The 12,551-nt window shown below is 44.6% G+C and overlaps 2 protein-coding genes across 4 annotated transcripts in view; one reads left to right on the top strand and one right to left on the bottom strand.

Annotated features, from left to right (window-relative positions):
- LOC306939812 (putative flavin-containing monoamine oxidase A) overlaps positions 1 to 12,551 on the bottom strand; it is a 163,453-nt gene that overhangs the window by 49,412 nt on the left and 101,490 nt on the right. For all 3 annotated transcript variants that reach the window (XM_079524532.1, XM_079524530.1, XM_079524531.1), the window contains one exon: positions 6,082 to 6,182. In XM_079524532.1, coding sequence (XP_079380658.1) covers positions 6,082 to 6,182 — 101 coding nt within the window. The remainder of the gene's footprint in view (positions 1 to 6,081; positions 6,183 to 12,551) is intronic.
- On the top strand, positions 1,356 to 3,413 carry LOC306940239 (polyubiquitin-like; the record flags this gene model as incomplete). The annotated part of the gene is made up of 4 exons (XM_079525262.1): positions 1,356 to 1,722; positions 1,810 to 2,178; positions 2,263 to 2,406; positions 2,491 to 3,413. The coding sequence occupies 4 exons, from the start codon at positions 1,356 to 1,358 to the stop codon at positions 3,411 to 3,413; spliced, it is 1,803 nt and encodes a 600-aa protein (XP_079381388.1).

The following is a 12,551-nucleotide window of genomic DNA, read 5'->3' on the forward strand; positions in this document are numbered from 1 at the left end:
AATTAAAATCGGCTAAATCAGAATTTGCTGTAAAAATTGCCACTGCTATTGTAACCTGCCTGTGAGGAACCCCCACCAGGACGATGTAATAACTCCTCCCGTTCAACACTTTCAGCTGACAGGTGGAGCCCTTCCCGTAGGAGTATGTGCAGTAGCAAAGTAATGTACAACCACAAACATTGCCCCTTCCCACCTGGGCTTCCCTCCCCCGAACATGGCCAGTTGTATAGGCGCTCAAAACGCCAAAACTGGAAGCACCGCAGGGAATTTGAAGTTCGACCCATAGTCCTTTTTTCGGTGATATCCTTTTGGACTAAAGTGTTTGACTGTACTCTGTACCGTTTACATTTCTGCCAATAAAGTATTCAGTCAATCAATGGTGGTGAACAGGTGTCCTACCCCAGCACAATGTTATCCTACTATAAATGCGTATATATGTGAGCTGTCAGTCCGACTGACTTCAAACTCGTCACGCACATCGGAACCCGAAAGAGTGTGGTGACCGGCCTCAAGGGGAGGCATCCTTTGGTTAGACATATATACAGGTAGCATTGGTTAGACATAAGGTTGGTGAGGGGTGCGTTAAGACGACCGGATTAAGGTTGGTGAGGGGTGCGTTAAAATGACCAGATTAAGGTTGGTGAGGGGTGCGTTAAGGGTTGGGAGAGGGTTAAGGTTAGGTTTAGGTGTGCTGCCCCGTGAGAGGTTAGGGTGAGGGTTTGAGATAGGTTGTAGGACTAATGACAGGTCTAAACTAAGTACTGCACCCACGTCGAGTTGGTCAGAAGGTTGTCCAGAACTGCCCATCTGACCGATATGCCAATATATAGGCATTTGTGGAGATCTGGTCAGAACCGCCAAACCGACTGATAGGCATCCATTGATGACATCAGGGAATCATAAAATGGACTCAGACAGACAGAAAAATACAGAGATATCCATGTAAGGGCATAAATGGGACACAGACGACAGGTAAAACAGGTACTCTGACAACAGGCACAACAGGTATTGCATAACCAAGTGGGGCATACTGTACATTCCAATCCTAACGTCGTCATTCCTGACTTGCCTCGTTCCCAACTAGGCTGGTGCAACAATCTAGTATATTTCTAATTTTGGAGCCATTGACAATGCCTCTCAGCCAATAACCATATAAGGATCTGTGACGTAACTATGACATAACTGTGACATCAAAACCTAAATAAAGGGAGACGGACAGTGGATGAACTCACACTAGCATCTTGTTTTGGTTAAGTGTTGGTTCTTGGTTTTAAAACACGATCTGACAATAATCATAGACAAATATTCTACATTATCTTACGGCTGTTCACTGTAGAGACTCAAATTGCACAAACATGCAGATCTTTGTGAAGACCCTCACCGGTAAGACCATCACCTTGGAGGTTGAACCAAGTGATAACATTGAGAATGTTAAAGCCAAGATCCAGGACAAGGAAGGCATCCCTCCTGACCAGCAAAGGCTGATCTTTGCTGGAAAGCAACTGGAAGATGGCCGCACCCTTTCTGACTACAACATCCAGAAGGAGTCCACCCTCCACCTTGTGCTGCGTCTGAGGGGAGGAATGCAGATCTTTGTGAAGACCCTCACTGGTAAGACCATCACCTTGGAGGTCGAACCAAGTGATAACATTGAGAACGTCAAGGTGAAGATACAAGATAAAGAAGGCATCCCTCCTGACCAGCAAAGGCTCATCTTTGCTGGCAAGCAACTGGAAGATGGCCGCACCCTTTCTGACTACAACATCCAGAAGGAGTCGACTCTCCACCTTGTGCTGCGTCTGAGGGGAGGAATGCAGATCTTTGTGAAGACCCTCACTGGTAAGACCATCACCCTAGAGGTTGAACCAAGTGATAACATTGAGAATGTTAAAGCCAAAATCCAGGACAAGGAAGGCATCCCTCCTGACCAGCAAAGGCTGATCTTTGCTGGCAAGCAACTGGAAGATGGACGCACTCTGTCTGACTACAACATCCAGAAGGAGTCCACCCTCCACCTTGTGCTGCGTCTGAGGGGAGGAATGCAGATCTTTGTGAAGACCCTCACTGGTAAGACCATCACCCTAGAGGTTGAACCAAGTGATAACATTGAGAACGTCAAGGCGAAGATACAAGATAAAGAAGGCATCCCTCCTGACCAGCAAAGGCTCATCTTTGCTGGCAAGCAACTGGAAGATGGCCGCACCCTTTCTGACTACAACATCCAGAAGGAGTCCACCCTCCACCTTGTGCTGCGTTTGAGAGGAGGAATGCAGATCTTTGTGAAGACCCTCACTGGTAAGACCATCACCCTAGAGGTTGAACCAAGTGATAACATTGAGAACGTCAAGGCGAAGATACAAGATAAAGAAGGCATCCCTCCTGACCAGCAAAGGCTCATCTTTGCTGGCAAGCAACTGGAAGATGGCCGCACCCTTTCTGACTACAACATCCAGAAGGAGTCCACCCTCCACCTTGTGCTGCGTTTGAGAGGAGGAATGCAGATCTTTGTGAAGACCCTCACTGGTAAGACCATCACCCTAGAGGTTGAACCAAGTGATAACATTGAGAACGTCAAGGCCAAGATCCAGGACAAGGAAGGCATCCCTCCTGACCAGCAAAGGCTGATCTTTGCTGGCAAGCAACTGGAAGATGGACGCACTCTGTCTGACTACAACATCCAGAAGGAGTCCACCCTCCACCTTGTGCTGCGTCTGAGGGGAGGCATGCAGATCTTTGTGAAGACCCTCACCGGTAAGACCATCACCCTAGAGGTTGAACCAAGTGATAACATTGAGAATGTTAAAGCCAAGATCCAGGACAAGGAAGGCATCCCTCCTGACCAGCAAAGGCTCATCTTTGCTGGCAAGCAACTTGAAGATGGCCGCACGCTTTCTGACTACAACATCCAGAAGGAGTCCACCCTCCACCTTGTGCTGCGTCTGAGGGGAGGAATGCAGATCTTTGTGAAGACCCTCACTGGTAAGACCATCACCCTAGAGGTTGAACCAAGTGATAACATTGAGAACGTCAAGGCGAAGATACAAGATAAAGAAGGCATCCCTCCTGACCAGCAAAGGCTCATCTTTGCTGGCAAGCAACTAGAAGATGGCCGCACCCTTTCTGACTACAACATCCAGAAGGAGTCCACCCTCCACCTTGTGCTGCGTCTGAGGGGAGGCATGCAGATCTTTGTGAAGACCCTCACCGGTAAGACCATCACCCTAGAGGTTGAACCAAGTGATAACATTGAGAATGTTAAAGCCAAGATCCAGGACAAGGAAGGCATCCCTCCTGACCAGCAAAGGCTCATCTTTGCTGGCAAGCAACTTGAAGATGGCCGCACGCTTTCTGACTACAACATCCAGAAAGAATCCACACTTCACCTTGTGCTGCGTCTCAGGGGAGGGCAGTAATAATCTCCATAATCTTCTTAAATAAATTGCCAATAATATGACAACATTTATACAAATAAAACAGCTGGCCATCTGGGCAGGATATTTAAAATCAATGTGAATCGGAGAATGTACATTGTATTGTAAAAACAAAACTAAAAAACCTGGGTGTGGTGGTGGCTCACTGAGTAATACCAGATATATCTAGTACCATCAGGTACCTCAAAGTCAGCTGTTCTTACTCAGTGACCCACCAAGGCGCCCGATAATAATAATTAAAAAAATGCCACTCAAAATCCAACCCTACGTCCTCGTCGTGAGAGGTGGAAGCAGGTAATGCTACTAACAGGGCTCTGGTCGAACTATAGGCTAATCGCCTGTGCAGTGGATGATTTCACTCTTGCACAGAATGAATTCCCTGAGTGGTGAGAGTGAGTGAGTGAGTGAGTTAGTGAGTTAACAAGGTCTGCCATGTCCTTTGAAAGGATCACAGAGGGGTTCAGGTATCTGAGGTTATTACTTGTGCAAGCAGAGCGTGCAATTACTGTAATCGACTGGGTATGTCGGTGGTGTCCACCGGCCAATAGGGGGCCACCATTCTTGATGACATAACTAAGGTTGGGTATGTATGTATGTATGTATGTATGTATGTATGTATGTATGTATGTATGTATGTATGTATGTATGGATGTATAAGAATGGTGGTCCCTTAATGGCTGTTAACTGTAACTGAGGTACGCTTCAGGGTTGGGTAGTTAAAAGGTACTGCAATCGGCACAGGTTGCGTGCTCTGCTTGCGCACAAGTAGGCCATAAATTGACTACTTGTGTGCAAGGCGCAAGTTAGCACCTCGATAGAGTACATTTCTAGTTCATCACTAGATTGTTCAGACTGATCTTTGGGGGGGAAACTTCCTCCCATTATTAGATTACTGCAAACTAGATGACCCTCTCCCCCCCCTGGCCAGTCAACAGGATGGATATGACATTGTAAAAATAAAGATATTATAGAGGGCAGGCTAATTATAAACAGTGATGCCCACACCAGGTACAAACACCTTATGTCTGAGCATGTTCATATATTCTGCACCTGTATGCTCAATAACAACTAAAGCCTGAGTTATATTTAGTTGTGCGTGGGTGTCACGCACACGCACCAAAAGTAGCCAATCTACAAGCTCAGCTTTTCGGTGTGTGATAACGACACACAACCAGGTATAAATCAGACATGAACCTGATCTAGTCAAGCGATTAATCTAACGTAATTTTACCAGCCAAAACAAAGGTGACCTGTCACTCAAGCCAAAATATGTTCAATATTGACGAATACTCTAGTGCAAATATCTGTATGTAATGCATATATTAATGGCACTTGTCCTCTCTTCTTCTGTCCTCTCAAGTGCAGCAACCCAAATACAGTAGTTGTTTCTGAAGACTGACCACAACAACCAAATACAGGATTATATGTTTCTCTGAGTGTAGCTAGCTGGCTTCCCATCAACACTGCTGTGCTGATGGTAAAGTATAGGTGAGCTGTGTCTCACCTGTGTTTGTGGGAGTAAAAGAGTGGGAGACCTCATTCGAAGTAAAAACATTCTGTTCTGCTGTATGCCCGATAGGGCTGTGGGTTTGGAGATAGCCCCTCACAGTGGGCAGACAGAGATGCTTACAGAACCCTTCATGCAATAAGACGAGGCGTATGTAGAAGAGGGCAAGTCATAATGATATGATCTGGAATAAATATGGTTGGGCAAAGAAGGAACTAAGAAATGCACTCGGTAACACACCAAACATCCGGGGGCATTTGTAACCATTGAATCAGGACGCCCAGCGATTTGTTTCTTCGGGACCTATTTCAAGGTGGCTCCGCCCCATTTTGGGCAGAGCCACCTTGAAATAGGTCCTGAAGAAACTAATTCTAACATGTAGCCAAAACACTGCCGAGGCGATCGACAACAATGGGAGGTATAATAAATTCTAACACGACTAGCGACGGGACCGCGATGGGCCGTCAAAAATATAATCTTTGAATTTTCAAAGACATACAAGATCGACTCCTTGCTACTGTACATGGTATAAGTAAAAGACCCCCACTCTTTCCCCCCCAACTTCCTAAATAAACTGTTATTGCATCATCATTTTCCTCTCCTAAGTTTTTTTTCTGGTATCTCATACAGCGCCTATCTGCACTGTAGCCTTCATTTCAAATTCAGCATTAAGATTTAATCATGTTTAAAGGGATTGTGAATTTTTCTTGATTTTTTTAAAGGTTTTTTTTAGCTAAAAAACATGAACTTTAAACATTCAGTAGATTTTCTGTGGTCTGGGGGTTTCTGGCTCAAACAAGTGCTCTGATTTGCTTGTGGAGTGTGAGGTAAGAGTCCACAAATCCCATATATGACAGCAGATGTCAATGTTTCCACTGTGTTGCTTGTTTTCATTGCAGCTCAAAAGGCTTCACAGACAGAGAAAATCCCAGACCACCGAAAATCCACTGAATGTTCAAAGTTCAGGTTTTTGGTTGTAATTGAGGTCATAAAATCTAATTGATCACTTTTTTCATTGGTTTATATTGGATCATCAAAATTCCAAGCACCTTTGGGCATTTCCTTCAGAGGCATAGAATATTCTTAGCGATGTCACTCTCGCATCGTGTATATTTGTCTCTGTGCTCATCATTCAGTACTTACCGTTTGATATGTGACGATGAACTTGATCAGGTGACCCACTGGCATATTCTGGGTAAGACATTCCCTTTGCTTGGGCAAGGCTGGCACGTACTGGATCTTGGCTGAAAGACAAAGACACACAATGACATATTGCTTCATGGCTTCATTGTACTGGTTGTACATGTGGTGTCTGGGGGTCCTCGAGTAGCCTGGGATCCAGCTTGAGTCACTACGTTCCGTGGATAAATTTTTTGAGTGGTGCAAACCACTCCAACAACCGGCTTTGTCTGTATGTTTGTGTACCTGTATACGTGTCCGTGCACAGGTGAGCATGGTTGCTATTGCAAACCACTCCAACAACCGGCTTTGTCTGTATGTTTGTGTACCTGTATACGTGTCCGTGCACAGGTGAGCATGGTTGCTATGGTTAGTGTGTGACGTCACTGCACCACTGAGTTCACACGTGTGATTTTTTCTATACACTCTGCGTTCTGTCTTTTCTTTTTCCTTTCTTTAATCTATTATACTCTGAGTTACATTGACCCATTTAGACCGTAGGACATGTGGAAACGTCATAACTAATCCAACCGACAGATTGCAGGACGTGTACACACGTCCTAGCGCATCATTGATCAAACGAGGGGGAAATATTCAGATTTTTTTTCAGGATTCAGTTGGCCTCTCCTTCTGCACCATACTCCTTGCTGTTCACGCATTCGCCCTGCCGTTCACTTTCCTGTCTAGCGCTCAGAGCGCTCAGAAAGAAAGGCTTGTATCTCTCTAATCCGTGGTTTTGACCAGATGGATATACTAAGCTCTTCCTTTCTGACTTCAACATGCCTCTCGTTTATTAACACCTGGTGGACACCAGTTTTGGCCCTCGTTGCCAACCAAAGCCCATTATAAAAAAAAGAAAGAAATTGAAATTCTATTGTACATGTCATGTGAATGTCATCACCTGCACACCAGATTAGAGGAATTTTCAAAATATGGATTAAAAAAAAGAAAAGAATATATATATAAAAAATAAATATATATTTTTTATTTTTCAAAAAGGCGTCCATAGGCGTCACGTGGCAACGAGGGCGTCACGGGAAAGGCGTCCGAAGGCGTCCCGTGGCATGGAATGAGTTAAAATATGAACGCGAGGGATTATCGAGCGACTTCATCGTAATCATAGCGAGGTAAGCAAGCAACATTTCTCCCGTTTTTTGTACGGAACGTAAGCGTGGGGGGGGGGGGCTTTCAGAGTAAAAGCTGCCATATCTGCGCGGCACCCCGAGCTGCTATTTTGAAAGAAATCCCAGCGCTGATTGTGTCAACGCTGAGGATTTTACACTGTAGATTGAGGTTCCAGAGGAAAACGTATATCAAATGAGGATCTGTGGCCCAGGCAATGCATATCAATCTGGGGGTTCTTGAAATTAAAAAGGTTGAGAATCGCTGCTGTATTGGTCATAAACCCTTCTCGGTTTCTCATGGATAGCAAAGGAGCAAGGAAGAAAAGATCTGCAATGGATTAACCTCTTGCGCAGAGAGAGAGCGAGAGAGAGAGAGAGAGAGAGAGGGGGGGGGGGGGGGGTAGGAGGGGGCTAAAGATGAATGATAGAGCATGGAGGGCGTGTGTTTTAGAGACAGGGAGAGAGCGAAAAAAAGAGCGGAAGACATAAAAAAGGAGAGCCACAGGAGTGAAGACAGATAACATATCACTTTGGTTAATCCCTCTATTGATCAGGGATTTACTTTGCTTTACTTTGGAATCATCGACTAGCACTCAGGTAAATTGGATTCAATGCCCCAGTGACCACTTCTTGCAGAAAATGGCCTGGCTGAGAAATCCCACTGACTTAACACTGCCGTGACCGCGTCGGTTGTGCTTCAAAGCCCTAATTGCAGTATTTACATTTACGGAGGTCCCACATGTTTCCCCCCCACGTTAAGGCGAGATCGAATCACTTCATCAGTATTGTCAGAGGTAGTGCTTTCAATGTATGTCACACTCACAAATAAGACGGACTGTTTCAAAGCTTGCCCCGGCAGTGGTGTCTGGTCCAGAGCCAGGCTTTTAACAAATGAGCCGGTAGAAGATGTGAAACATCATTTGGGAACTGTCAAGTGCCTGTCGGCAACTTAAAAATAATATCTTTTATGCTAACTAAAATTGATGAGCTAAAAGCAGTTAAACTGAAAAACAGTGACATGATGAAGTAGACCAAACCTAATTTGACATGGTCACTATAAGACGTTCAAATGGCAGCACTGTACATATGATATAAGACCTGTCAAAGGGTGTCATATCCATAATGTTGCCCGGGCCGGTATAACACAAGGGCAAGTGTGTAACTGATAGCAGAAAATTCCTTCTACCGCATTATATGTCAGGTCAGGCTAACCTTAGATTGGTGACAGCTAAATGAGATGTTTCAGGTATGTAGTTGTTTTTGACAGAACATCTAAGTATTCTACACTGACAACATAATAATGCCATCCAAAATTGTTGCTGGTCTTGTTGCTGATGAATAATTTTCATCCCACGATGTTGTAACCCATTTTTCACCCGTGTCAATTATCTAATGTGATCCTGGGCCTCTACACACCCACCTTCATGCATGAGTGTCCAAGTTGCTCCTTTTCACCTGACAGGGGGGGAGTTTCCCTGGTTGGACGTAGCGCGTGGAAGGAACACGTTATTCCAACCAGTTCCTTTCCCCTCCATCAGGCGCCCCGGCTGGCCAGGGGGAGGCAGTTTAGAGACCAGGATTACTCAATGTTTTTTGTGAGGGTACCTACCCTAGGGGACACGGGGAGAACATGCAAACTCCACACAGAAAGGCCCTTTCGCCAACCCCGCCTTGGGTATGGGCACTGATGACGCAGAGGAGAGGACACGCCGCCAGCGCCCACAGCGTCTCGAGCGGGAATCGAACCCAGGACCTTCTAGCTGTGAGGCGACAGCACTACCGACTGTGCCATCGTGACCCTGTCTCTTGTTCTAATGATGCAGGCTTACTCTCTGCATCACATTCCAATGGACTGCTGGATTTGTGAACTGGACTGTGGCGTAATTGTGAAATGAGCCACTAGTAAAATCAATGCAGTTGCAATAAAATGCCTGCCATCGTAATTGACAGTGCAGTTTTAATTAGCCTAATAATATTCACGAGGTTGTTATGGCAGGCTCTGTGGCAATGAGACACTTAATGAGGTGGCTCTATTTGGAAGTAAAACGAAAAATGATGAATTATTTGTTAATGGTGCAGCGCCCATTTGGGGCAACACCATTTGGAACAGGCATTGTATAACTCATTTGTTAAGATATCATAAAACATCAAGAGGATTACTGTGAGACAACAGAGATAGATTATGCCAAATGTTTGCTCCAGAATAGGGATCATGATGACGGTTAAAAACTAAAACTAAAGTCAGTTCCAGAAGCTATCTGTATATGGCAGAATTGCTATGCAAAATGCAAATGTAGGAGTGTGAGATAACGTAAAGGACGGAGATTCATATTCGTCTTTGAAGAGCCAAAGTAGCACTCTTTTCTTTTGCAATCCAAAAAAAACATAACATCTCTGTCGCAGAGAGAACTATGTCAACAACACCTTGCAAAGGCATGTATAAAGGCTATAAAGGTCAACACCACCAAGGCTTAAATGCAAAACTACCAATGGTCGGGAGAACAAAATTAACATGGATGGGATCACCGTGGCGTGAATGGCAATGACAGTGTAACCTTGACAACTGTCACTCTGTGTGAATGTCCACCCAAAATTCACAAGAACTGGGCCAGTGAAACGACCAGGGACCCGAATGAGCCGCCCACAACTATTCCGGGGCTAGTGGGCAGGCAGAGGGTGATGGGGTGGGAGGAGGGTGACAGGAGGTTGCTGATCATAGTTGTCGCTGACGGTGGGCTGGCTGGGCAGGCAACCGAGCGACAGAGCGGGGGGGTTCACCGAGGCCTGGGTCTGTTCCGAGGTTGTCAGGTTGTCCTACCCGGGGGGGCGACAGCAGCATGGTGCTGGTGTCATGTATATTTTTGACTCATGACTATTTTTGAAATGGGGCTTAACTCAAGCAATATCACACGAGAGGGTGTGCTTTACAATGGACAGGAGAACACACCGATTGCTCGTTTAAGCACGGCTAGATGGCCGTTTCAACCAATCCGATTGCTTCTTCGAAACGACCCGTTGTATAACGGTTAACCCATAATGTATTCTTGTTAAGTCTGGCTCCTGAAAACACACCATTTCTCTTTTGGGTCTTATCTTGAGCTGAAAAGGTTTTGGGAACACTAGACCTGTTCCAGATGACTGGGGTTCATGAGCCATATAAAATCTTATGACTGTGTGTTTCCCAAAAGCCGTGCTCTCTTCTCAGTGCACTCACTTTCATGTCTGTTTCAATCTTTTTTTCCTTCTTTTTTTAACCCATTTAGACCCGAGGACGCGTCTGAGTCACATTAGCTTTAACCATGATCCACTTGAACCATTATTTTAAACTTTAGCTGTTGAAAAATAGCAGATCTACAAGCTCATAGCGCGGCACCGAGTGCCGCGCTATGAACTTGTAGGTCTGCAATTTTTGAAAAATCGTGAAAATGTGGCACAAATCTTTGAAACTTTGGAACTACATATTTGTGGCCAAATACAGATAATTCTGGGGCTCCTTGACCTGAAATTGTTGAGCACCACTGATATTGAAACATAGGTTTTTGTTGAGTGGTGTAAACCACTCCTACAACTGGCTTTTGTGTGCAGAAAAAAATGAGCATGGTTGCTATGTTCAAAATAATTTCTGACGTAATTAAATCACACCCGGGTGAACTGGATGACCGTAGCAACCATGGTCATTTTCTCTGCACAGAAAAAGCCAGTTGTGAAATCACATCCGGGTGTGATTTCATTACGTCAGATCAGAGCTGATCAGGCTACATAATACCTTACCTTATTTCATTACGTCAGACATTACATCAGACCACAGCTGATCATGCTATATAAAACCTTACACCACTCAGTTCACACGGGTGTGATTTTTTAGAAAACGTTCAGGATTTAGAAGACATTTGTAGAATCGAGCTCAGGTCTAAATGGGTTAAACTGTAGTTGAGCTTCATCCTCTCTTTTTTCCCCCACTTCATGCTTGATGCCTGTGAATATCTTTCTCTACACTGGATAACTCTCACTCTCTTGGCGTCTCAATTTCCTCCGTGGCAGTGACCTATGTGACAGAGACATCTACTGCAGCCTCCGGGCTAGTGGGGGAGAGAATTTTTCATTACTTTTTCATTCTGTACTCATGACATATACTCCACGGGCTACTTTCAAGGTCTTTCAGTGATCAAGGGGATGGGGAAAGTGAAAAATGATAGGCCTATACCCGAGTGCAGGGTGGCTAACAATGTTGCAGTCATTCATGTATTTTATTTGAGTGGAAAGAAGACCGAAGAAGCATTTGGAAATTGTCATAAATGCTGATGATCAAATACAACGTCTACATAGATAATAATACTGTGGTTAGGGAGCCCTTTATAGGTCTTTTGAAAATGTTAAAATTATTAGATTTTCCATTTTCCTGCTTTTTCATCTGTTACTTGCAATTATGCAATAAAATGTTCATTAGCTCTCTAAGGCAGGGGTTCTCAACCCGTGGGTCGCGACCCCTCGGGGGGTCGGCAAATTATTTTAGGGGGTCCCCAAATTATTTTCAAAAAAAAAAAAAAAAAAAAGATTATTTTCACGATTTTTCAAAAATAGCAGACCTACAAGCTCGTAGCGCGCGGAGCTTGTAGATCTGCTATTTTTCAATAGCTAAATTATAACAATGCTTAAAACACCAAAAGGGGTTCCCGCCCAAAATGGTTTAAGGTTATTGTAGCAGTCAATTTATATTGGGGGTCGGGAGGGGGCGGGGCGCCCGAGACGTTGCCAAAGCATTTCCGGGGGTCCCCGGCCAAAAACGTTGAGAACCCCTGCTCTAAGGAGTTCCTCACACAGAAGTCCATTTAGTCTGAGTCTGGCATCATAGTTTCCTTTCTTTCTCAACAACAAATCGGCTCTATTCACAATTAATGTGTGACCGTAGAAGAATACAGATTTATCACAAATCATTTTCAACCTCAAACACATGACCCGACAGTTTCTCTCTCACCTTTGAGCAAAATAAAGCATGAAATTGCAAAATCGGAACCTCTGACATCTGGAATTTCCCATCGTCATTGGTTAATGAGCCATTCATTCCTCTCTCTTTTTATCAAGCAAATTGTGATTCAGTCAGAGACTGAACTGCATTTTCCAGAAGGGGCTTAACTCTTGAAGATGCTTGAGGAATGAATCCAAGCAGAATAAAATATATTCTGTGGGGATCACAATACATATATACCCCCCGATATTATTCAATAAATATGAAACCACAGTACAAAACCCACACGTAGCACAGCCTCTGTGCACAAAGCGGGAGGGTTGAGATGGCGGAGGGAATTTGAA

This window comes from Electrona antarctica (assembly GCF_951216825.1).
Source record: "Electrona antarctica genome assembly, chromosome: 16".
Lineage (NCBI taxonomy): Eukaryota > Metazoa > Chordata > Actinopteri > Myctophiformes > Myctophidae > Electrona > Electrona antarctica.